General features: G+C 35.5%; 3 protein-coding genes across 7 annotated transcripts in view; 2 read left to right on the plus strand and 1 right to left on the minus strand.

The window, feature by feature from the left end:
* Window positions 1–14,473, plus strand: part of LOC110827061 (uncharacterized) — a 283,738-nt gene extending 269,265 nt beyond the window's left edge. For all 4 annotated transcript variants that reach the window (XM_087342869.1, XM_087342870.1, XM_022058332.2 and 1 more), the window contains one exon: window positions 13,783–14,473. In XM_087342869.1, the coding sequence (XP_087198995.1) occupies window positions 13,783–13,861 (79 nt within the window). In that variant the 3' untranslated portion in view covers window positions 13,862–14,473. The remainder of the gene's footprint in view (window positions 1–13,782) is intronic.
* Window positions 12,892–20,166, minus strand: Gclm (Glutamate-cysteine ligase modifier subunit). 2 transcript variants are annotated; one of them, XM_022058328.2, is made up of 7 exons: window positions 19,864–20,166; window positions 19,503–19,571; window positions 18,655–18,781; window positions 18,137–18,336; window positions 17,435–17,549; window positions 17,127–17,147; window positions 12,892–16,884 (listed from the first exon to the last, which is right to left on the minus strand). In XM_022058328.2, the coding sequence occupies exons 1-7, from the start codon at window positions 19,969–19,971 to the stop codon at window positions 16,673–16,675; spliced, it is 852 nt and encodes a 283-aa protein (XP_021914020.1). In that variant the 5' UTR covers window positions 19,972–20,166; the 3' UTR covers window positions 12,892–16,672. The 2 variants fall into 2 exon arrangements, with proteins under 2 accessions (XP_021914020.1, XP_021914021.1); XM_022058329.2 differs by lacking the exon at window positions 17,127–17,147 and having other exon boundaries at window positions 19,864–20,161.
* Window positions 20,167–20,425: 259 nt separating this feature from the next.
* On the plus strand, window positions 20,426–25,132 carry LOC110827062 (transmembrane protein 14C). Its single transcript, XM_022058336.2, has 3 exons — window positions 20,426–20,660; window positions 22,965–23,154; window positions 24,941–25,132. The coding sequence occupies exons 1-3, from the start codon at window positions 20,585–20,587 to the stop codon at window positions 25,005–25,007; spliced, it is 333 nt and encodes a 110-aa protein (XP_021914028.1). The 5' UTR covers window positions 20,426–20,584; the 3' UTR covers window positions 25,008–25,132.
* The last annotated feature ends 924 nt before the right edge of the window (window positions 25,133–26,056 follow it).

Genomic DNA, 26,056 nt, shown 5'->3' on the forward strand with positions numbered 1-26,056 from the left:
TGACAAAGGAACTTTGGATCGGAACTGTTAGCCACTTCGCCACATTGCAGATGTGAATGGAAAGAAAGTGACCCATTAAGATGCAGCGGAGTGTCCTCCTACATATGACGTCGCCAATGTCTTTGTTAAAGAATTCGCTATTCATTGAACCCCTGATTTGGTACCGTTAGCAAGACGTAAGTAATTTATTCTATTTCTATCTGGATTCACAGTAACATAACATTGATATCTTCAGCATGGATCTTGTAAATTCTTTGTTTACAGTTTCTGTGAATCCTGTAATTTCTTCTGAATTACATTTGCGTCATTATATCTACTTTCCTTTAAATGCCTCTATACGGTCAGACTAGCAAGAGATATAAATTAACACACAGTTTAGTAATCCATTTCTTTGCCTATTTTCCACTAATCGGTTTGCATATTTAAAACACATTAATTTTGCCAACTCTAACGTCAAATCTCGCTTCATTTTCTTATTTGTAATACAACGTAACATTACATATTATATTTGACATTAAATATGTAGATTTAACAATAACAAAATAGTCATATTGTTTTTTGATACTTAGCAACACAAAATATCTCTTATTCACTATCATCATAATTTGTTGGGTGCGTTTGAGTCCTAATTGACCGTCTTCAGTGTCTTCTGTAACATTTCTCCAATAAATTACGATGGTCAGAAACAAAAGATTTTGGTGTTAATAAACAGTTACAAGCTGTGCATTGTGAGAGGATATAAAATCTCCATATTGTCGTTTTACATTCTACAAAACAATACTTTCTGAACTTTATAAAAAGTCATCACAACTCCCATCGCCTTCATGTTGTTCATTTAGCATTGATTTTACACTGAACATTCATTTTTTCGTCAATTCGGTCGAATGGACACTGCAACGAGCATTATTCTGAGTTATATGGTTCCAAAACTTCCTGATGCGTTTTTGTACGCTATGACCGTGTATCTGTATGTTAACTATTTCTGATTAGTTTAATGAGTACAGTTAGAGCTTCATATGGATAAGGACTTTAGGTACCCATAGGTACCATCGCTCAGCGCAGATTCCTCAAACCAAATTTAATCGATATCCAGTTTGAGAGACACCCTGTTTTCAAACATTTTCGCATTCTTCCCTTAATGTGAAAGACCAATTTTACACCAATTTTGGAGTTCTCTCCGTTCTTCTGTCTTTATTCTCTCCCTTCATTTCCTTCTTTCTTCTTCTGTTTCTTTTGGCTTGCAATATCTACTCTACTTGATCTATCTGTTTTCGGAAAAATTGTCATATAGACCCATATTATGTGACTTGAATAACAAATAAGGATTGATGCGGTGCCAAGTTAAGTCTCTACTTTGTGAAGTTCTCTACACGATCCACGCTTTTCCGTTCCTAGAAATGATTCTCGAAGGTGAAAATTACAAACTCTTGCGTCCGTCCAAATTCTGTGAAATCTGTTGTGTTCAAAATTCTAGGACCTTAAAACCTTCCTGTGTTTTAACGCTGAGTGGACGTTTGGCCTCCATCGCAAGCCCTCGAAGAAACAGAAAAGATTTCGTATGATTTATGGTAATGTAAATACACTGATCGCTACATTACAAAAATGTGGACAAATTCTGACATCTACTGTCACATTTTTACACTGTAGAAGTGCGGAATAAAATTGATGGCGTCTGTTTTGAAGCTCTCATTTACATAAACTGAACCCTTGCAGTTTAAATCTTCATCTTACCAGCGGCCAGTATTCAGATTTGTGGAAATCCCACACATTAGTTATTGGAATGAAGGCTAAGAACCCTTCTGAATATAAATATCCGAAGAGTTGCAAGATATATTGTGTTACCGTTGAAAATAAGTTTTGTAATGGCGGGTAATTGTAATTAAATGCCAACTTCTACGATTACTATTTATCTGATGCCTCTGGTAACTTCCTGTACTCGATACAGGATAAAAATACTCTATTGGGTGTGTGTGTGTGCGTGTTGTTTTTACTGCAACAGAATTTTCATCATCGCATTCAATAGTCAAATCGGCAATGAAGTTCACATCTTTGTACCTCGTTACTCGAATCTACTATCAAGGTCTAGCAAGTGACTTCTTTCCTTCATTCCCCCCACACATCTCAAAGTATTTAATTTACTGATTAGATAATAGTATTTTTAGGCACCCATTCGGGTCAGGTCTGAGTCTGTGTCTCATTATGTATACACAAAGTCTTGCCACATTCTAACTACAATATTCATTCAAGCGGAAATCATAGTCTATACATAATACAAGTTTGTTTTTCTACTGTAAAAATTCTGTTATGTACCAGAACCTATATTGACTCGTTGCCTCCCTTTATGCTCGTGAGTTTAAGCTTTATTGGTAGTTTTATGAAAGTCAATAGGGATTATTATGATTGATATCATCACCCTGCGGTTCTGCCCACGTCACGCGGACCAAGGAAACGCACAAGGGGCTATAGAATGCCTCGTAAATCAGTAGACAATTCGCGTAAGAAATTATTTAGCTCTGAAAGATTTAAATATTTCGTGGTATCCTGACCGTACCGACGGCCGTCTTCCCTTGAATCGGGATTCTTTTGTCGGAGTAGGAACATCATATCTCGCGACTCGCGTCTTCGGTTTACAAATTTCATGTCGCATGCCATCTGCAGGCTCAATCTTCCTTAATTTTTTGTCGGCGGAACGATATGTGTCGCGACGCTAGACGTAGTTTTACCAAAATCGTCTTGAAGAGCGCCCCAAGGCTTCTCTTGCAAAAGGGTTCATGTGTTGGCGTTAGGACGATAGTCATGGAGACTTTGATCGCCATTTGCTGCTGTGACAATAAACACGTTTAATTTCTCCTGGAGCTATGTTGTTAACACTGAAATCTAAACGAAAGTTTGTACACTACTGCTGTTGAAAGAAATCAGCTCCGAAGAGACTCAGAAAGAATATGAACTTGGTCTCAGAGGGTATTCTAACCTCAAGGTCATATGCGGGCCAAGTGATGAAGCAGATTTGGAGTCGTCTTGTTGTGGTTTGCGCAGACCTGATCAGTGATTGACCATGGTCTTGCCATGTAATAGCAGGGCACGCCGATGAATTGCGGACCCTCCCTCTTACAACAAGATTATGGATTTTAAAGTCGTTTAAGGATGCGCTTGTTTGTAAAAAGTCGACAGTTAATAAAAAAAAATATTTCACCTTCGTTCCCGCCCCCTTCAGCTCTCCCTTTCTCCAGTCTTCTGTTTCATCTTTCTCCAAAATCTGTTCAAATTAATTTTGTACTCCACCCACACTTCCTTCATACGAATTGTGAAGTTTCAGGTGAGGTCAAAAGTAGCCTAAATTCATATTCATTTTATATTTGTGATTCATATTCAGTCTGGAAGGCTAATGGTATGATACAGAATCCAGGGATCCGAATGCTTATTAGTGAGAACGGTTCTGGATCAGATAAAGTGTAACAGGGATCTTTACTCGGGGGATAGAAACCTTCTGAACCTAAAGCCAAAGATGTTAATGCTTACAACTTTTACACATCAAAACGCCTTTATGTCGTTGGTTTCAGGCACAGTGCCTTCCTTATTAATTGATAAATAGGGATTTTTTTATGTTTGCTCTGAGCTGAAAGTAATGGGAATAAAATTAAAATTAAAGGTAAAATTACAGAACGGATAAAGTAAAGGAAAAACTAAGTAAGAGATTAATATACAAAAGCAATCATTCCCCACTGAATTTCAATGGACTTTTACACTATTAATATCTGTGCGTTCTTTACGAGAATTAGCTACTAAGTAAAAGTGCATAATGGTATAGTAATGTCTGTCTGTTCGTTAGGTCGCACGTTTTATTCTCCAAAGAAATCTAACAGACTTCGATTAAATTTGGTACAGAGCTAATATTAAACATGTTAAACTAATGTAACTTTATACCGTATTTGTGAATTGTAAGTTCTAATGCACAAAATCGTACTTATTGAATTTCTAGAAACATGGCTACTCGTCGTGTAAAAATCGCGTATGTGGCATAGAATTGAAGTAGAATATGCAATATGACTGAATAATTTCATTTGATGACTACAATATTTTCGTGTGCGTAAGTAATAATGTGTAGATGCACGGAGATTACGAACCTCACAAAATGCTGTTTAGGGTAAAGTAATAATCTATGCATGGACTCAAAAAGTAAACACTTCCACAATTTTTTTTATTTAAGAGGGGACATTTTATATCACTTGAATTAATGACTTCGTGTTCTGTCACACAAGAAATTAAATAATATTGCTGCAAATTCTGAATATTATTTTATTCCACATAAATATTTGGAGGCAGCATACAGTGAACCTTTTGTTGCTAGGGTGCAATTATGCCACTCCTACACTTGAAACCCACCACTGACTACTCCCTTCCTCATGATCGCTGGCTCTGGTGCAGTATTGGTATAGGACACTTCAAAATATTTCGAAGTTATATTCGATCGATTTTATAAGTTTCTTTAACCAAAGATTCTCCACCTCTTTGAACCTACTTATTAGAACCTTATAAATCAAGTGCTTGTGATCACAGTATCTGAAAAGTAGGAGATACAAGTAAACATGAAAGCATTCCCAGTAATTATGTCCCTAAACATTTTAATTTCAGTAGTTAACTCATAAAACATCAAAATCGATTTATGGCAGAGAATATGCAATGCATAAAAAAGTTGCTAAACTTACCATTTAATATTTTATCTTTTTTCCATGCTCCGATTTACGTGCAGCCTGTAAGAATTATTACATGCGCGTGATTGTTAGTGATTTATATCTAAATAAACCGTGTATTTGGTATGGGGGGGGGGGGTTAATTTTAAATTTTCTAATGATAGTTACATTAAATTATCTGTTACTTATGTAAATAAAATATAATAAACTCTCAATTAAAACCAAATTTCTCACTCATTGTACACCAAACGCAGTAATCGATAGCTACACATTTATTTTCATAAGGTTCAGTACGTAATCTGTAACCACATGAAGCGAATTTTTCTTGAGAAGCTCACAGTCACTGAAATGGTCAATATTTTTTTTTTTGCAGCTTATGAAACCTGAAATTTCATAGCTCTACAGAAATATTAAAATACACGAAACTTTTGTTTTACTTGTTCAATATACACATGAAGCTTTGTCTCTCGCCCTAACGTGAAAAAATAGTATCAGGTCACGTGAGAATAGGATTCTGAGGAGAATATTTGGATCTGTGAGAGAGGAAATTAAAAATGTACGAAGAAAACTGCACAGTCAGGAGTTTCGAAATTCGTATCCTCCACCAGTCGTGTTACTAGGGCGATAAAACGCAGGAGGCTACAATGAGTGCACGTGAGATGAGAAATTTACAATTTTAGTGGAATAACTGAAGGGAAGAAAACAATTAAGAGGATAATATTAAAACGTATCTTAATAAATTAGAATGTGAAGTTGACTAGGTAGGTGTGTGTACCGTTGAATTCTGAAGTACTCATCTTCACTTCGTTATTTTCCATTAGTCATGGCGGTTGCTCTCGGTCTGGACAGTAATTAAAATCTACTGCAAAATTTTTGACGGTGTTTGTACTGTGTGCTTTGGGTCTTATCCTGTACTGAATAATATTACGCTGTGTTTAGCTTACGCGCACGAAGCCCATAATAATAACAATATAACCTGAGCACAAGCTGATACTGCAGCCGATAACCCTGCCTTCTACTGACCAGACTCGTCTGCAAAGAGTGGGGGGAGGTTGCTCATATGAGGACCAGCTCATTTCCTGGTTTCGTCTCAGACTGTAGGTCCGGTTTGTGTTCGAATGTTGGCAACAAGTGGCGAAGAACCTCTGTGATGATCGTTGCTGGATTTATCGCTCCTTATACCAGAAGAACGAGGCATGTAGCACGCACGGGAGAAATAAGAAAATCACATAAAATTTTAGTTAAAGAAACTGGAAGGGAAGAGGATTCTTTGTCGACATAAAGACGGGTGGGAGAAAATGTATCTTAGAGATACACGGTAGGGTATAAGTGTCTTAAAGTTAGGGACCAATGGTTGATTGTTGTGAAGACGACAATGAACCTTCGGGTTCATTAAAAGGCGACTAATTATTTGGCTAACTGAGCTACTAATAACTTCTGAAGAAGGACTTATTTCCCTGGAATTAGGCAGTTCATCTACGACTGCGTCGCCCAAGTTACGAAGCAGGTAGATGTAAAAGAGTCTAAAAGGATATTGGTAGTGTTATAGGCCTGTTACAGTTCGTATTCATAGTTTATTTTTACATAATCCGTTGTTATGTATTCTACAAAAGATCATACGTTTCGGGAGGTGCTTTTACTTCCATCTTCAGGTGAGGGTTACCTACTCAGATGGTTCCGCTATAAAAGGCCATTCTAGATCTTCCTACCAGACCCATGTGAGTAGGCACCACGGCGGAGCCTTCGTATTAACTGTGTTAGCCGGGCTAACACTCTGAAAGAACGAAAAATAAAGTCTTCTGTCTTACTTTCGTGGTTCCCGTGGTAATCTGCACATTGGAACATAGCAGATCCGATGAGATAAAATGCATCGTTAGCCAGCTAGCTAGTACATTTCAGAGGTTTTTGTTATGCAGTCTTCTGCAATTCTCAGTTTGTTTCCATGTCACATTATTTTCCCTGTTCGTTTTCCAATTTTTGTTCTTTTCCTCAATAAGAGAAAATTTCACAAATCTAAAACTTCTTGACGATGGTGAAGAGTCAATTGAATAAAATATTTCTTGGATATATTATTTACTAGACGATGGATAATATCCAAGAAAAATTTTATTCAATTGAAAGTTTCACAGCTGAACAATACGAGTGGTAAATTTGTTGTTTTGATATGTCTTTAATGTTTGGTCGAATGTCGATGTTGAGGAAAGCCACGATACCTGTATCAGGATGGCCACCTTTATGATCTAAAACCGATTAGGGGATTCCCTTCTAGGAACTAGGACCGCTAACTACTCGTACTTCGTCTCTCTACAAGCAAATACTGGGATAGAATCTCAAAGCAGTCCACCGTCGTTTCTCCTTCATTATTAATTAATTATCCCTTTCTTCGACGCCTTATGGCCTGAGCTACTGACTGCATCATTAAATAAACCACAGATAATTAAATATATCCTCAGTACGTTTTCTTCGAACACAAGTGACCTCTGCTCTTCTCTCAAAGAAATTTGGTAACAAGGATTTTAAAATAAAGGGAGATAAGGTCAATTATTAAATTTTATTGCAACTATCTAGCCGCTTTTTTCGGAGTTGCTGTGAGTCTCTGTAGGGTCCAAAGTTTAATGTTCATGGCTTGTTTTGTTGGCTCTGAAGATTGGGCGAAAGTCGTGAAAAACCCAACTCCTAGGAAAGTTGTCCGTCCTCATAAATTCCACGTGCTTCGACAGAACTAGGGGAGTTGAGGGCACGTAATGGTTAATTGCTTCTTCCGAAGACTAATTATTTTGAGACTTTATGAGATTACAGATTCTCACGGCAATGAAGATGCCGACTGTTTTCTTCTGTGCCGTGACGCCAGGGCAATATGTTCCTCCCACCCACCTGCAAGTCCGCACGGCGTCATAACGTAGAAGACCACCACCGACAACTTGACATGTTATTTAGCTACGAACAAGATTAGATGGAACTATGGTCGGGGGATTGGACAGAATTATGAAGAATAGACATGGTGTAGGCCTGTTTCTATATTTGTGTAAAGAGGCTGTGGAAAAAACAGAAGTGTGTCATGTGAGACTGTGTCCTGGCCCAGAGGTGAAACTCCCAAATACAAGTGAGACACTTCACAGCTTGATTTTCGTCTGGACCTTCTCCAGACCTGAAGCCATAGTCAACCTTTCTTATCGACTCGCGTTCCGCGATGTTATTTATGCATGACACCAAGGAAATTTATTAAACAATTAAAATTGGTAATAAATCAAGCTAACTAGCATATATTTCATTCATATATTCTATTACTCAGTAATACTCTTTAAGAGGTCTGAGACTATATGTACTACGCTTTTGTCTTTTTTACCTGAAGACGGAAACAGATTCAAATTCCGAAACGCTGTGGTTTTAATATCACATCCTCTCGTCGCTGATATGTGCACTCACGTATTTTCTTTCTCCAATGTTCGTATCTTCCTTCTTCAGTCGCGCAGATCAGAGGCCACCATAAAATAATAGGTCCGTACCTTCTAACAAGTTCATCCCGTTTTTATTGGTCTTGTAAAGAATAAAACCTACATAGTTGCTTTTCACCTCCATGTTAGGGTATAAAAAATTTCTGGATGTGTGTTCGTTTAGTTGCCCTGTACAGAATAACGCACGCCATTATAAATCAATTTCGAAAACACGTTTCACTCCCAGTATGGTCAGGTATTCGTACGTGATTCTTATTTGTTGTCTTTTTCTTTACGTAGAAAGTGAAATTTATGCCTAATAAAACGTCTTCCTCTTCGTGAGGGTAGTTAAGCGAATGGTTTTAAGACGGTCAGCTCGACCTGATGGCGGCCTTGACGACAAGTCTATTCGTAATTACTTAAGTTGGCTTAAGATTGAGCGAAGTGCCTGGGTTAAAGGATTTCTTCTATGTCACTACATCCCGAAACACGAAACTAGCCAGACATTGAGGATGAAAAAGAGAGAATGTCTGAAAGACAAAGTACGTAAGATGGGAACAATAAAGTAAACAAAATACCATACATTTTATGGGGGCGTAAATGAATACAAAGAAGGATATAATCGTGTGTTGAACTTGAATTAGAGTGTCTAGTAATTTGCATGCGAATCCCCATAGCATTGTTGGAAGACAGAAAAATTGAATTTAGTAAGCTGTTAAACATTTTTACATTTAATTAATTATGAGGTACTGCCTAATCATTGATGGTAGAACAAAATATTTTGCTCGGTCGACATGTTCGTGTCGTTAATGTTTCAGAGGGTTATAAAACTTGTTGAAATGGAAAGGAATCCAATTCTTCATAATAATGTATGTGAGAGTAAAACAGATAATCATACACGTTCCGAAGAAGCTTGTACAATTTTTTTAAAATGTGTAAAATTTAACCATTTCGAATTATGAATTCATTTCACTGGAATAGTAAGTCACACCCAAGTGAGACATTTTGGAAACTCATGCCACAGATTTCCTCGCCGTTTTTTTACAGGCCTGCAAATGTACCGACATACGATGTTCATTTTAAACCACACGAGAGGAAGCTTGCCAAGATTGGACTGGGAAAAAAAAAACAAAGACAAGAAAGTAATTTGAATTTATTCATGTCGCTTAGTTGTGATGTAGCCCGCCCCTTAAACGACCAGGGGTCTTGTTCACGCCCCTTCCTCTCCAACCCACTCGTCCTTTAATTCACGGATTCATACAACTGTGTACCAACACTCCAAAATATTGGCAACAGTTGGTATGACAGAGACACAAGGCAGTTCGAGACGCTGCAGCGGTTGAAAGTGTGAAGTTTTGATCACAGGGGACCCATCATAAAATTGATAATTGATTACCCACCTATTGTTGAAAAAGAACCACTGATCGTGATAGCTGGGGGGCCAAGGGTGGATTAGTGCATTTCTTTTGTGCAGCTCCGAGTCCTCGAATCAAATTCGGATTCATCCCTTGACAACAATTTATTACATTCCCATACATGCTGGTTCCAAATATGTACTTCCTTAGTCGTTTCAGAAAAAGAATAACTTGTTTCTGATTCTCCCTGTAGTTACTGGAGTAATTAAGATTGTGCCGTAAATTTATAATTCTTCGAATCGGCCACCATTGCTGGGGTTGCTGTAAGTAGCCTTAAGAACTATGACCACTCAGTGATCGTTTTACGGATTTTATCGATTCATATATCGAAATCTCTGCTTCGATTATTGGCATTAACACGTTGAGAGCTGGGTATATACAAATCAGCCCTCTTTACAACAAATGACTGTTTCTTTTACCGTTTCCACCCCCCCTCCTGTACCAAATATTTAAAGCTGTCTGCTTTAAAAGTGCAGTGAATATTGAGAACTCGATAATGTGTGGAATTAGTGGCAGCAATATTTAAAATATGGCTGATTGAGTTGGGTTATAAACGTAATCAAGGATACTGCAGAATGTAATTTTAAAGGCTGGTCAAACCGACTTCGTTTGTATTTGGTAATGATCAGGTTACAACAACCAAACAGGCTTGTCTGATTGAAGGTTTATACACAAGTACCAATGGTATTTACGATAATTTTATATTTTCAGTCATTGAAACCGCGGTTTATTTGTCTGAGAGAAGACAGAAATATCTGTTATTCACCTAACATTGTAAGCATGTTTAAATGCCCGGGCAGGACGTCTAGCATGCATACAGCATCTTGATTAAAAAATCTCATGACAGAGAAGTCGTAGGTAAGCATAGGTGAAAGAATAATATTAAAGTGAGAACGACGTAAATATGCTATGCTAATATGAACTGGAGCTGCTTGGTTAACTGAATAATTAGAAGTGCTTAAGAAATCCGAGTATTGTGGAATTAGATGGTTAATTCGTTTCTAAAATGTGTTTGTTTTAACTTATTACAAGTCGCAGACGACCCAATTTCCTGACCATAGGTAAATTGCTAAAAAAAGTTCTGCATTACAGGACTTCGGACTGATACAACAGAAAGTCTTGATTTCTAAGTGCCAATAAGCAAAATATGAACACTCTAAACGTACATATATATTTTTTCTTGGTACGCCAGTACTATTGAATTACGAAGACAGTTGCCACCTTCCCCGTGTTATTGGCTCTCTTATTGGTTAAACCAGTGTCTTTATTTCCACGCCCTTTCTTCTTTCGCTCTCCCCTCACCCGCCTGTATTCACTACAAATTCATGTGTCTGTTTCATTATAATGTGATGCCCTGTCCTTCAGTTTTCCTGCTTATAAAATATGAGAAACGCCCAGATTATTTCGTTTCAAAGAGGCATCCTTCATGTAGTATACGAATGGTCATAAACCCTACAACTCATTCGTTTATTTTCCACACTTTTATGTTTCTTGTTATTGTAATTGTGTTTATTGAGAATTTTCATATTCCGACCATGTTATCGAAAGTGGCGGGAGAGCTGTTCGCACTCCTCATTCGTATTCGGAAGGTCCAGAATCTCAGCCTGGAACCGGCTAACCTGACAGATGTTCTTAGTTTCCTGCAGTCCAAACAGACAATTGTCGAAACAGTACATTTAGATCGTGGCTGTTTCTCACACACAGGTTCTAATTCAATGTTCATCAGTGTGTGGCAGGCAATCATTATTAAATTAACTAGACATTACGCTGAAACATTACCAGCAGAGTCAGAGAGCCTTATGTATTTAGTTTTAGAAATTGTCACGGTAGCGTCAGTAGTCATAATCGCTTAGCGCGCCATCTTACAATTTATAGAACGAGCAGTGCTTACTTCTTGCCTTGCAGCGTGGTTACTGAAACTGCGACAGTGTGCTTCTGTTACAAAAATAAATGTGTAAACTGGTGTTTTCACACTGCCAGTGTTTCCATTCTAATAAATTAACAGACTATGGTGAGTTCGAAAAGCTGACGTTGAAGAGAAAACACAAATTTGCAATAGGACATTTAATAATTTTGAACCATAAGAACACTGTGATCATTATGACAGTGGCTTTTAATTTCACCTGTGGCAAATGTATATTTTATGTAAAATTTCGTGGGCACACATGACATCAGTGGCCCATCATTTTGAAGGATGGACTTTCTTTGTCTTCAGGCATAAAGGGAGGATTCCTAATATTGGATCTGGTAGAAGAAGGTATGTGACTGTTGTATAATCTTAGGGTAGAAAGGATGATGATTTGAGGTTCTCATGATGTCGAAGGTGTTACTGTTACTCTTGTGGGTTGTAATGCCATGTGGGTTTGTAGGTAGATATCACTGTTCCAGAGACAGTATGTTTCTCCAAACTACTGGTATCTGCTTACAACTTGGAACCCAGAAGACCAACATCAACAGGACAATGGCAATGCAGCATGGTGATTCACCTCACTTTATTTACTTAACCTTCTAAAATCCAATGGTAACTGTATGTTCCAATTGCTTCAACAATCAGGAACTCTTCATTTTATTTTTTATGGTTTCATATGATTATTTCCTTAAACAGCATTAACCAATTGATCTTTGAAGATAGCTGTCTTCTGGGTTGTAGCATCATGCATTCTGGTAACCTAAAAGATAACCATCTTCAGACTTATGACCATGAAAACCTCAAATCCTACAGTTGATCTCTGCAATGGTGAAGAGTTGTATTTTCTTTGTGGTACAGACTGGATTCCTGAATATTCAAATGATCTTTGGCTCCAAAGTATATTAATATATAATTATATAAGTAAGTAATAATACTTTTGCCTCCCACTAAATACATCAGTGCAATATATCATTTATTTACTGTGCATCACTTTCTATTTGAATGAACAATTTATCTTATGAAAAATCCTAAGGAACCATGTAATACTAATGAGTAGCTAACTATATCACCATTGATGATTACCGCATATTAATTTGTAAGTTGATCTGAAACATAAATCGTTGTCTCATCTTGTTACCTGCCCTAAGTTTCTCTTTCTGTCTTCACACTCATCTGTTACTTCATAAGAAACTAACTTTACAAGTCAACTTCACCTTCCTGATTACTTCAAAGCCATTATTAAAGCCTAAAAGCTTGCATTATCTTTGTCCACCAGTGCACATTTCCTCATTTCTTCTCTGTTATGTACGTATAAAACACAAAAGTTTGCAAAATGAATACACGTAAAATAGATGCGATAACTTCTATAATTGTTTCTCTATGCCTCTTCCAGTAGTGTATATAGGATTTTATATTTGGGAGAAGGAACCTTTGAAAATCAATTCACAATATCTACATTTTATTACAGAGATTCACAAGTCAATTACAGTACTGACATGAATGTTGGTCCTTGTATTATAATATCTTTCTTTTGTCCAAAAAGTAAAAAAATTCCTTTCATACTGTCCCACACATTTAAGGGAGAAGGATAAAGCCCGTCAACCTCTACTCTAAACACAGCCTTCACTGGTATGTGCATCCTAGTTTTTAAGTACATACATGCAGTATTTATATGTATATATATTCTTGCACATCTACTTCAATATCATATACATATGATTACATCTGTCATCAAGTTCACTAATTAAAAATACATAAAAGTTTACATAAGTATATTTATGCAGCAGACATGAAACATCATACAAACAAAATGGCTATAATAAATAAATTAAATCTGCAATATATGAGAAAACTGATCTTAATTTAACAATGAAAATGCTTGTTCAAAATGGTGTCAAGCATTCCAAGAAATGTGAATCACTAAACGCACATATTCAAAAAAATCATAGGTTCCATCAAGGGTACCCATGTCGTGTAACTAAGTTGCAATACTAATACTGATAAAACCCATATAATGGATAGAATTATTTATCCCAACTACTGTTTACCATGGACCTTCTGCTCTGGCTAAAATTCTAAATTACACACATATATTTTTTTAGTGTTATCTAATGTACTGAAGTTAAATACAGTGGCATTTCTGCAGTACAATCATTTAGGTGCAACAAGTGCTTTCTCCAAGCATGAAGCTGTCTTACATGCAAGAGATGTTTGCAACAAGATTTTAACTATGTGATTTCTTCAGGTGTAGAGCTATTACATGTTCAAGACACATTTGCAATGTGATTTTACAACAATTGACTGAGCTTCCTCCAAATGTCTGTATTTTCCAGGCGTGCTCAAGAATGGAAATCACTTTCAGGATTTTGTCATGTTTTGTCTGCATGGCAGAAAGGCGGAACTCCCAAATGAGGGGTGAGGCAGGGGAGTTGTGGTGGTGACAAGAATAATATACAGTGATGAAAAACGCACACAAGTATCCACGCTAATGCAGCATTTAAACCCACAAGTCTGGCTGCAAGCCTAGGACATGTGCAATTAGGATTGGCTAAATTTCTGATAAAATGGTCATAGGTCATCATAGGTACCTGGTTTTCTATGTAGATATTTAAAAAATTGGTCAGATTTGCAAAAGAAGATAATGTGTGAAGGAATGCTAATTAGTTCTGTTCATTATCACAGGGGGGCATGCAGCTTCCACATTTGGATGGTGATGCAATGTAATTTCTGTAAAATATGTTGAATGCTGACAAGAATTTAAGGAAGTAGCGTTGACCAGTCAGCATAAATATGAAAACATTTTTCTAACCAAAATTCACAGCCACTTCCTTCGACATATAATGAAACACGCACTGTTGAAGTGACATTCAATATGCTGTGTAACATTTAAATTTTTAAGAAATTATTTATCTCAGAAAGAAAATGATTGACACTGACCATATTTCTCAGAATTAGAATTTTCACTCTGAACATCATAATTATATTCATCAAATTTTCAGATGCACAACAGTAAATGACCGTTTCCCCCCCTCAAAGATGACTGTCTTCTTCATCCTTGCCAACATGACAACCTGAAATATCACCATTTCTCCCCACATCATCTTTGTACCTTATTACACTGCTACATCATATGCAATAACTGGAATGATCCTTTCATAAACATTAGTCTTCCCTCTTTTTCACAAATCTGTAGGTTTCAATGAGCAAGACTTTTCATGCTTGTTACTTAATGCAGAGAAGTGCAGATACATTTGTTAGGATACCATTTGATAACAGTTTTGTAATTGGTTAATTCACTACTGTCATACAAACTTTAAGAAATATTTGGTACACATTTCATTTAATGTCTTTATCTGGCATCCCACCAGCGAGGTCAGTAGGCGTTTTCAAAATTATCTTGGAAACAAGTCATAATGTGAGATTCAATTAATTCATTAACTGAAAAAGTTAACTTAGTTCACATGTTGCTATAGACATTTTGAAAAAACTATTATCTGTGAACTTAACCTTTATCATACAAGAATATAGTACTTAAAACCCCATACTATGGAGCAGTCAGCTGGACTTTAAACTCTGTTTAATGTTACTGTGATCTGCAGGCAGTTTGATCACACATTCACTATTACACATGGCCGATAAGAGTTAGTGCACCATTATCACAAAAACATGTTAACACGGGGCAGAAGTATAACAGCCAGTGTAATGACAATTTACCCACTGGGGCTGAATTCACATTTTGAAAGTAAAGTGTAAAATTATTAAGTGAAGGAGCTGTTATTCTTCTTGATGCTAGTTTGATCATAACCTTGGCGACCTCAAATCACAGAAGGTTTTTAAATCCTGTCCACACAGATTTTATTGCTAACAAGACATTAAGTGAAATTTAAAGGTTTCTGATGACACTGTAACATAACATGTATATTTGTTCTTTTGGAATTAATGAGATTAGCTTGACCATGGAGCCTAATTAAGTAGTTCTGCCCTCCCACCTGCAGACAAAAGCAAAGCCAGCATCCAAAATATTGTAGTTTTAATTAAAGGACACTTATACAATTGACAGAGCCCAAGAGAAATAATCATACAGATTAAGCTAGTAACATATACTATGCTGCACTTAAAGTTATCTGTATTTCACCTTGAATTTGCTCAAGATAATATGAACAACCCTATACCTTGTTTTGATGTTACTTTTCTTCAACACTGCTTGAATTTTCCTTTACATTAAATGTATTTTTTATAAAATGTAAACACCTGCATAAACCTCATACCCTGTAATCTGAAGTTCACTGTTAACATTATATAGCGACAGATTTTTAAATCAGATGACATATCCAATATTCTTTAAATATCACATAGGTTACTGCAACATTCACATTATAATTGTATATTCCAGTTATCAGGAAGAGTATGCCTTAATTTGTTAACCTTATGAAAGACTCTTAATTCTAATTATAACAAAAGGCAAGTAGTGGTACAAATCTATTCTAAATAAAAGGTGGTCAAACCATGAAACCATCTTCTTAGTTATGAAAAAGGTAAATGCTTCAAAGTGTGCTGAAATACGATGGCTGTGTAGGTAAAAATACAGAGGAGTTATAATTTGTTTTATATAAGAAAGCTGCATTATAAATATTGTAGCTTAAATGTATTTTATATAAATTAAATCGAGACTTTGCCGCAGTTGTTTCCCTTAACCCATTTGTAACAAATTTTGGCCATGGTGCCCACATAAATACTATGTTTATAACACTGGGAAAAGCTGTTTCTGAAAAGATTTGATGTTAAATTAAATCAGACTTTTTTTTAATGAAGACATTTTTCATTCAGTCTTGTATTATTTTTATTATGAGTTTTTTATTGCTATTAAAAATGAGTCAAAAGCAAATTTTTGTAAACTTACTATTTTACACAAGAAAATAGTTTTCTGCCTGCAGGAAGCAGATTTCTTTATTTTCACATCAAACCATGTTAACAGTTTTTCAATTTTTGAAGCAATTATGTGAAATATAAAAACACACCTTCGAAAGATTCTACATGTTGCAGGCAGTTCAAGGGGCAAAGTGATTTGATTGAAAATGGGTTAACCTGCATCAGAAAGGAAACCTGAGGATATACAATTCTTTATGTTTCGCAGCATTTTCTCTTGGAAAGTTATACCCAAAGACTGGGCCACAATATGCCAAACAAGCAGTGGAAATGTTAAGATCTTATATATCATATGAGTCATGGTTTCGGCAGCTCAATTAATGAAGCTACCCCCTCTCCACCTTTTCCTGGTAAGTGGTGTACACTTAAAAGATAGCCCTTGCTACACAAAACCCCGCGGCACTTTACGTGTACTTGAAACCTCAGTGCCCAGTGCAGTTCAACTGAATTAAAGCCATTGTCAACTTTCGATCCAAATACTTCATTCAGGGCTGCCCGTGGTAGAATTTCTATAAAAGAAAAATTAAGTATGGCAGATAATACAATGTAGGATATGCATTACATATGATTTCTCAGATGTAGTGGTAGTTCTCAAATCCCAACATTAGCATCACATATATTCTTACTGGTGACAGCTGCTTTAAACTGTACAGATTACACTTTATTCGCAATGGAAGGAAGGCGTAAGTTTTATATTAGTTCACTGAACCACATGTGACAAGTATGTAACAATACATATAGATTAACTCACCTCGGTCTTCTTCATAGTTTCCTTATAGTTTGAGTTAAAGTAAGAAAGAAGACAAACAGTTAACTTTAAGAAAATATATATCAATCATTTACTGAATTAATAGGAAATTCAATTAAAGTGTTGTGCAGAAAACTGTTTCACCAACTTTGACATCCTATAATACCACATAATTTAGTCAGTCACATTGGTTAAATAATAATATCCATAGTAAATTTGAAAAACTAAGGAAAAATGTGTTGGCAATTACAGACTAAAGACTCTGTATTCTAATTTCATTGCATTCAGAAATGGCAAGAAAAATAACTTACCAAAAGGATCGCTGTGTGTTAGAAGCTGAACATCATGTTCTTTAGTGAAAGCTTGGAGTGCTGGCGGTACTACGCAACAACTTGCCAAGTTGATTTGAATAATACTTGGCTTTATCTAAAAAAATTCAAGACATAATAAACTTTTATAATAAAAAATGTGTGGCATTGCAGTTTCATTGGAATTAATGAGTACTTAATTGGATAACTATTGTAATAAAAATACTAATTATATTGTCTTGAATTTAGTACGCTGCTTGTCTAGATGTAATTTTTTAATGTATGTATTTTATGTTTTTATACTTGAGTTTGTGACGTGTTCTATATCTACTATTGGATTCTTGGAACTTGTAAATAAAATAAAAATAAATAAAAATAAAAATAAATAAATAATACATTGAAAGAATAGTTTATTAAATACATGTCACTGCAAAATTAACAAAGAGCTAGTATGTATATTACTTCAACATATATTGTACTCCGCATAATGGCAATATACAAACATAGTGAACAGTCTTCATTTATTTGCCATCATGTTATGCTCAGAGCAATTCAACTATGCTGAAAGTTTAATCACCAGTACATTTACTTTTCTGTTGTTTGTATTCAAAGTCAGCTGCATTTTATCTCCATGACAGAAATTTGACTATTGAGTACTTTTTAAAACTTCTAGCAAACAGTTTATACAGAGTATCAGTAACATACCCGAGCCCAACCGTGCAATGCTATGAAGGCGTCTGTCTCAACATCACTGACACCAATGCTGATTAGCTTTTGATGCTCCACATACTCTTCCAGTACCTGCCACAGCTCCTTAAGACCAGGCAGAAGGAGGCTAGGCTCTGTTTTCCAAGGGTATGCAAGAACCAGCGAATCAATGCACGATGTATGAAGTGCAGTAAACACTGCAATCAAAATTTCAAATAAGTAAAATACTAGTCAAGTTCATTCAATTTCAAATTACACTACCTTACCACACCTTACTGTTAATGGCAACAGTGATGCTACCTGCTAGCTTAGGTGATACGGTGGTCACTTAAATGGCCATGTAGTTTGGAATATAATAATTAGATGAATTGTAATGGATTGTAAGGAAACAGGTTATGGGATATAGAATGGATTAAACTGACTTAGGACAATGTCCAATGGCAGAATTTAGTAAATGCAAAATTAATATTATGTTCCTTTTATCAGTCAGTATTTATGATCAGATGTACTCTTACCACTATCAAGAGCTTCTATCAGAGCTTCTTTCTTTAGAGATGATATAAAAACCTTCACACTAACTTTTAACCCTCTTCTTTCTTCTGAATCAAGTTTGAATCCCAGCCCATCTTCCATCCGATAAACCTGTAAGTAAAGACAATCCTATTAACACACTCACATACACTGATGGCCACGAGACATCCTCCTATTTGGGTATATTGGCTAGTTTTACTGATGTAAAATGTCACTGTACAAAAGTCAAAATGAGCTACTTACAACATGAGGTATAGTTGTACAGAGGTTCTGTGATAAATGTTAGTCATTTATTTTGAAATCTATTAATTAATTTTATGCAGATATATTTGGGTATACAAAATAAAATGGTATGCTACTAAGTTGAAATATGCTTCATAACTTATGAAGAAATGAGTTTCAGGTAGATACAAAACTAAATTGATTAAATAAAATAAATCTAGAAAAACTAATATAAATCAATAGACTACAACAAAACCAAACTTCATTAGGTACTCATTCTCATATTTTTAAGCTGGTACCAAAATTATGCTTATGGTGTCTGAGTGCTACAGCTAGTATCTTATACCATTCCTGCAATCACTTGTTGGAAAGCCTGTCACCATGAATGAAAACTGTCAGTTTTGAGCATGGTGTGGTGAGCAAATTTATTACCACTATATCTGTATTACTTTGGGGAGAAAAGTAATAAATTATCCTAAGTAGACAACTGTTAAATTTGTAAAATAGGAGGAAACTTGACAAAATTCAACTTAAACTTCCAAACTCTATCATCATTATATGCACCCTGCCTTCAAGAACTACAGTGCAACACATATGACTTATGACTTACTCGAATAGTATCACCCTCATTGCTGGATGGCTGCCAACTAGCTAGTGTGATCCTCAAACTTTCTATGAGCTGAAAAATGTTTCATAAAATTAGTACAGAAATGAAACAACAATCAGTCATCAGTAATGAAAAGACTAGAATGAGGGCAGTTCAGCATAACGTTCTATAAAGAGATTATTATTAATACAGGTACAGGTACCATACATTTTATAGAGCTGTCAAGTTATGATCACAAACGTAACCATACACCAAAGTGCAGACTCATTTCGTCCTTGAGTAATCGATCAAATGACAATTGCAAAAACGTCTTAAAATATTTCCTTATTTTAAACTTAATTGAGTTTAGATCAGCAGCCCTTACTTCATCTGTAGGATTCTGCCCCGCTTTTTTCTTTACTTCGTTCAAATTAAGTATATTCCCGGTGTGAACGCAAATTTTCTTCACACTTGGAGGTAGGTGGCTCAACATTCCTATGTAGCTATTCCGTCTAAACTTCGGCACCAGTTTTTATACGTCTTACGGTAATGCTCTTCGCTGTACTGAAACGCTACTAATGAAATGAGAGACCACCTGTCAAACTATATAAACCCTTTTCAATGTATTTATACTGAACACACTTCGCGCATGTTGTACTCTTCTATTTTTGATATGACTGTACTACGATATAATATCGATAAGTCCTAATGATGCAACGCTGCAAGTATAATAAAAACGAAAGAATATATACTATACTATAGTGACATATTAACTACGTTGGTGTATTTGAAAATTAATGATATTTTACTGTGTTTTGTACGTTTACTCTAATTTAAAAGTGTGTTGAATATATGTTTTGAAAGTATTACATAGCTTCTCATCCTTATGTCGACCCCTTATCGAAAATCGTTTTGTACATGAGCGTACGAGGAAATCCTTCAAGACTATCGATTTTAACTATCGTTATGATCGAATACAATAAACCTTCAAGTCATTCCGTCTGCGAAAGTTGTTTTCTCCGTTCAAAATATTCGGTTGATAAAGCGTGGAAGCTAGGGTGGTGTCAGGTTTTAGTTGTTTTTGTTGATAAAGGAAGACTTTAACCATGCCTATTGATTTCTTAAGTTTTGCTTATGCTGCTACCGTAGCAACTGGTGGCATTGTGGGATATGCGAGAGCTGGTAAGGTTAATTTCAAATCATGAATTACTAATTTCTTTTAAACATTTTCAAGTGTGTTACAGAGGAAGAAAATGGTGTGTTAAGTTTGTAATGGTTCTCTAATTTTTAATTGTTGGTTAGCATCTATAAGGCTTTTAAGTCATCGGACTACAGAGATTAGCTACTTAATGCCGAGTGTGACATAAGAATTGCGAATGATAGGAAGAAGTCGCATGTTTTTGAGATTTTCGGAATTCGTTTGAAATAAAGTAAGTCATAAAATTTCTAGTCTGGATTTCTTGGCCTCTATTGGGATTGTTACCGGTTGCTTCCAGAACACCGTTCAACACTGCACAATTTTATAATACTAGACATACTTTCAACTGTTCTTGTTTAGAACCAGAAGTATATGCAAGGAAGAAATACAAAATATTATTATGGTGACTTTAAGATATATATGTATAGTATTGTCATTCTTTCTGTTCATATAAATGAAATTTAAATGTGATTCATATGCTCCATGCTGAATTGTGTGTTTTTAATGCCCTTTATGATAGATATCTGTGTATGAGAAATGTTAAACAAAATTATAGACTTCAGTGATTTGTGACATTGGTAGATTTCAAAATACAGAAATTGTAGAACCACACAGAATTTCACTGCATTACACTATTCTCATATTTGTGGGATCAAGATGAATTTTGCTGGCTGTCATGTTACAAATAGAAATTCCTGTCAGTAATCAAACACCAGTCTTCTGTCTATCTCTGAGGTACCAAATTATTAATATGTAAATCCTGCTAACCTGTCATTGTGGATGGAAATGAAGATTTCTGTCTTCTGGGTTGTTGCGCTGTGTAGTCTGGTCAATGTTAACCAACGTTTCAGAGGTCATACTGCCTCTGTGATCAGGGTGATGACGGAGGCAGTATGACCTCTGAAACGTTGGTTAACATTGACCAGACTACACAGCGCAACAACCTAGAAGATAGAAATCTTCATACTCACCGCTGTGAAAACGTCAAATCTTACACGTGGATGGAAATGTTTAACAAAGATAGGAACAAGTTTTTTCCAAAATGTACTGTATAGTCAATCCCTGCAGCATAATTGAAACTGAACATACTGAATTAGAATGACTACTGTCATATTAAACAATACTTTAGAGGCCATTTAACTGAAATGTTCCTCCTATATCAGCATGAGCTACAGTTAAACAGTTTAGTAGGTTAATGAAAAATTATTACAAATTGAGTGGTTGATGGACTGATTTATATTTTATTAGTTAAATGAAAGAATATTGCTAAACTGTGTTTCAATCCAAGCCCTACATATAACATCTGTACCTGTTTGTAGGTACTGAAGAGAATATGGAATAAATCTAAACTTTAAGATAAGTACTGTATTTGGCATTGAGTTTCTTTTTTTAAGTATTATGAGTCATCATCCACTTCTGTGGAGCAGTTGTGTGTTAAACTTGATGAGTCACTGCTTATTATTGCAAAGTCATGGTTCATTACAACATTTATATCGCCATGTTGCTAGCAGTTGTGAAATCACCGCAGAAAAATTGTGTTTGAAATTGAGGAAATTCATTCTAGAGTTTAAGTACAGCTTTGTCTTCAAGTTCTCTTCTTCTGCTTATCTTACTGGATTAGACAGCACAAGTATCTTCATGGAGCAGAGTCCTTGATGAGCTAACAGTTGCTCAGCTAGTAAAATTTCCTAGAATCATGTAAGATAGGCTTCAAAATGATGTTTTGTAGTAATATAAAATAACATGGTGGCTGTGTGAAAATTTTTATTTGGCTTTTGGTTGACAATGACTGATGGATGATTGGAAATAAGGACAAAAAAATTCTGTATGAAGATAGATTATAACATTTCTAGAAAACTTATGGTGCAACATCCCAGAAGACAGTCATTTTGAAACATTGCAATGATTTGCAATATTAAGGCTATATCCATAAAATCTACATTTAAATAGTAAGTTTGTTGCAAGAAAAAATAGTACTGCTGTTGATAATAGCAATAATAGTGTGTAATGCACAATTGACATGGACATGTATTTACAATTTCAAGCAGTAAATAAAAGTTGACTGGTAGGATTTGGTCTTGAGGACATCTATACATGAATCAAAATGTAACCTATGAGTTATATTGAATTTCATTGTCTGATTATTATCTTACAGTACATAACATTTGATTTGTAAGACTGAAAATCTGTGCCATGAGAAAAGAGGCTTTATGGGTTTTGCCTAGAACTTGTTGTTTTCATCATTATTTATGTAATTAAGTTATTTTGAGAAAAGAGTTATTTTACAGGTAGTGTACCTTCTTTGGGTGCTGGCTTATTGTTTGGAAGTATACTGTGTTATGGAGCATACCAAACATCACAAAATCCTAACAACTTTATGTTGCTACTTGGTACCAGTGCTGCATTAGGAGGTCTCATGGGTTTCAGATTTTATAATTCTGGGAAATTTATGCCTGCTGGACTAGTCACAATTTTAAGGTAAGACATGGTGTTATTCACTTTACAGACAGTCATTAACCTGTTATAGTAAAATTGTTGTCATTTTCTGTAGTATCCTATTGGTGTCTACTCATCTTTCCTGATTCATCTAAATCTCACACATGTAGAATGAATGTTTTGTTAGGTTTTTTAACTACCTATGATCAACAGTACATGCATAACTATCAGTGGGAACAACATTAGCACCATTGAACATATGACCTGAAGTTTTGTATGTGATAGATTTTTAGAAAGTATGCATCATTTGTGAAGAGTACTGTTTTATGAAAATGGAAACCAAAAATATGGTGGCGTTGCAAACAATTTTATTTATTTGTGATTTATGTAATGATGCTGTCAGTAGCTTAGACTATGTAGTATCAGATGGTAAGGTAATTAATGATTGGAAAGGATGTGGAAATAAGTGGTCATGACATGGAAGGATGGAGGAAAACCATGAATAGCCTCAGAATGGCTGGTCTCCAGGCCATTGTTTGGGCTTGAGATCTGGATACAAAGCTGGGGTAGCTAACCACGTGGCATAACCTACAGTTGAAAACTATTTAATTCAGGTAGCTAACAGTTAAAAACTGCTGTTTCATTCTTTACAATAAAACACTAACTTGTGGCTTGAATTGCAACAAATCTGATGGAACGTTGTAGTAAAAACTGTAAAATTAATATATTTTCTACATGCGAAGTACTCTTAGGTGTATAGTATATGTATATATAAACATATAGTTAGGATTTGAAAGGGCTGACGTTGATTCTACAGAATCTCACTAAGAACCGGTCTGTCAGTATCCCTACCCTCACATCACATGACACAACACAGTTTCAACTTCTGCACTTGAGGTCATGTGTTTTCTTACAGTGATGTATACACCAGTAAGCATGGAGAATTTTAAATTTCCTGAGTACTTATGGACATATTTTTGTTTTGGCACTATTTTTAATTTTATGTCCCCAATTTTTAGTATGGCATTCTGAAATTGAGCATACTGAATATGACCAAACCAAAGAGTTTTATGTAGGGATCAGTGAATTACACATACAGCATCATATGCAAGTGTGGAAGGAGATCTATAGGAGATACAGGAAGACCACTTCAAAGCCAAATTATTGAACATAACTGCAATGCAGAAAATGGGAGGACATCCAGGTCCACTCCTGTAATGCGGACCATTGAACACACTGGGATGAAGCAGAAATCATCCAAAAGGAAGAAATCAGGATCACTGAGAAAGTGAAGGAGTTGCTATTTCTTAGAACAGTAGAACAGGCCATCAGTCAGCAAAGGCTGTGAGTGACTCCCAGTACTACAAGATATAAAGAAAATGCATACGTAACAAAGAGTTTGAAGGTTCTTTTGACATTGAAACTGCTGATTGTGGTTTCCTGGTTTGTGACACCGTGTAGTATTTTAGGTGGTTACTGTTGTTTTGGATGTAATACATTCTCTTCATACATTGATAATTACCTTAAAGACCACAAGGTGTCACTATCCATATCACAATTGACACATGAGTAGATTTATAACAACCATTCCTGGGCTATCTCATTGGTGTGCTAGCATTGTAGCTGTTGGATAGAACTGAGGTTCAATGCAATTATTACTTCTGTTCTGAAAATTATTAAAAGATAATGAAATATCTGTCAATATGGTAATCACATATACGAACCAACTCTCAAAATATCATGTATATAAAATGTACCTGAGACAGTGGACAATGGATAATATTGATATTTTGTCACACAGTACAAAATTTCTTTCTTTTTCTTCCAGTGTTGGAATGGTTTTGAGGTTTGCAGCAAGAAGTGCTGGCCTTATTCAGGCAAAACCGATTGAGTAGAGACTTTTTCATTCATCTGTCTGTTCAGTTTAGTAATGTGGAGATATATTTAATTATAATTAATTAATATATATGAGATTTTCTACATACACTTCCCTCAAAATAAAATAAGAAATTTACTCTTATCAGTGTGTGTTGAATTTATTTGCCCCTTGTCATTCCTTTTGCTCCTCTGCCAATAAGCACGTGCTTAATTAAAATAATTTCTTCATCACTCTTCAATGTGTTTTGTGTCATCAGTCTCTGTGAAATATTTATATTAAGAGATTTTTTGGAGGTTGTCCATTTCCCATTAGTGAGGTCATTTTAATTCCATCCAAAAACACCAGTCCTGACATGAAATTTTCCACTGTATAGAACTGTAAGACCTCAGTGTTTTCCTCCAAAAACCATATAAAGAAGTCATCCAAATGAACCACATATATCATCATACTTCCCAAAGTGTTATATTCTTGTGGTGCTATTAAACAAATTTGCAGAATAAGCATGGAGCAGGGTGTTTTCTTGATAATCTACAAGAATATGACTGATAATAGAATTGATACATGTCATACAATAGTAGTAGGAATAATATTGTGATTAAGAACACAAGAGCTACTAATTGTAATATAAAAGTGCTTAATCATCACCAGAAGTGCCTGCTTGACAATCAGAGCCATATTAACCCAGTTCACATCTTCACAGTCTATTTGTTTAGGATGCATATTAATATTATTCTCCCACCTGCATCTAGATCAGTTAGGTTTTCTCTGTATTTGAAATCTTTCTTATCTTTTCCATCTGATTATTCTTGACTCAATCACTGTAATAAATATAGACTCTGTAAAGTATGCTTTTCTCTGTCATCCATAAAACCCTAAGGATTGAACATGATCTGACTATGCTATAAGAGACAAATAGTCATTAAAGTGAATGGCTGTGAACTGGACAGCTAGGGTCTGATTCCTGGCAGGTACAGGAATTTTTGTCTTCACATTAGACCAGAGCCTAACCAGTTTCCTACCCAGTGTGTACCAGTGGCTGTATCCCTGAGGGTAAAGTGTTTGTGA

This window comes from Zootermopsis nevadensis, unplaced genomic scaffold (genome assembly GCF_977971745.1).
Source record: "Zootermopsis nevadensis isolate Lab colony 2312 unplaced genomic scaffold, Znev_1.0 Znev_ptg000004l, whole genome shotgun sequence".
NCBI classification, from domain to species: Eukaryota; Metazoa; Arthropoda; class Insecta; order Blattodea; family Termopsidae; genus Zootermopsis; species Zootermopsis nevadensis.

Bases quoted from the DNA above. Each gene is read 5' to 3' on its own strand.
- Gclm (XM_022058328.2), bottom strand. From the start codon at position 19,971: ATGTTGAGCCACCTACCTCCAAGTGTGAAGAAAATTTGCGTTCACACC. The intron at 19,572-19,863 runs GTAAGGGCTGCT...AACATTTTTCAG, and splicing joins GGCAGAATCCTACAGATGAA to CTCATAGAAAGTTTGAGGAT. The intron at 16,885-17,126 runs GTGAGTTAATCT...TTTCTTTTATAG, and splicing joins AAACTATGAAGAAGACCGAG to AAATTCTACCACGGGCAGCC.
- LOC110827062 (XM_022058336.2), top strand. From the start codon at position 20,585: ATGCCTATTGATTTCTTAAGTTTTGCTTATGCTGCTACCGTAGCAACT. The intron at 20,661-22,964 runs GTAAGGTTAATT...GTTATTTTACAG, and splicing joins TGTGGGATATGCGAGAGCTG to GTAGTGTACCTTCTTTGGGT. The intron at 23,155-24,940 runs GTAAGACATGGT...TTTTTCTTCCAG, and splicing joins GGACTAGTCACAATTTTAAG to TGTTGGAATGGTTTTGAGGT.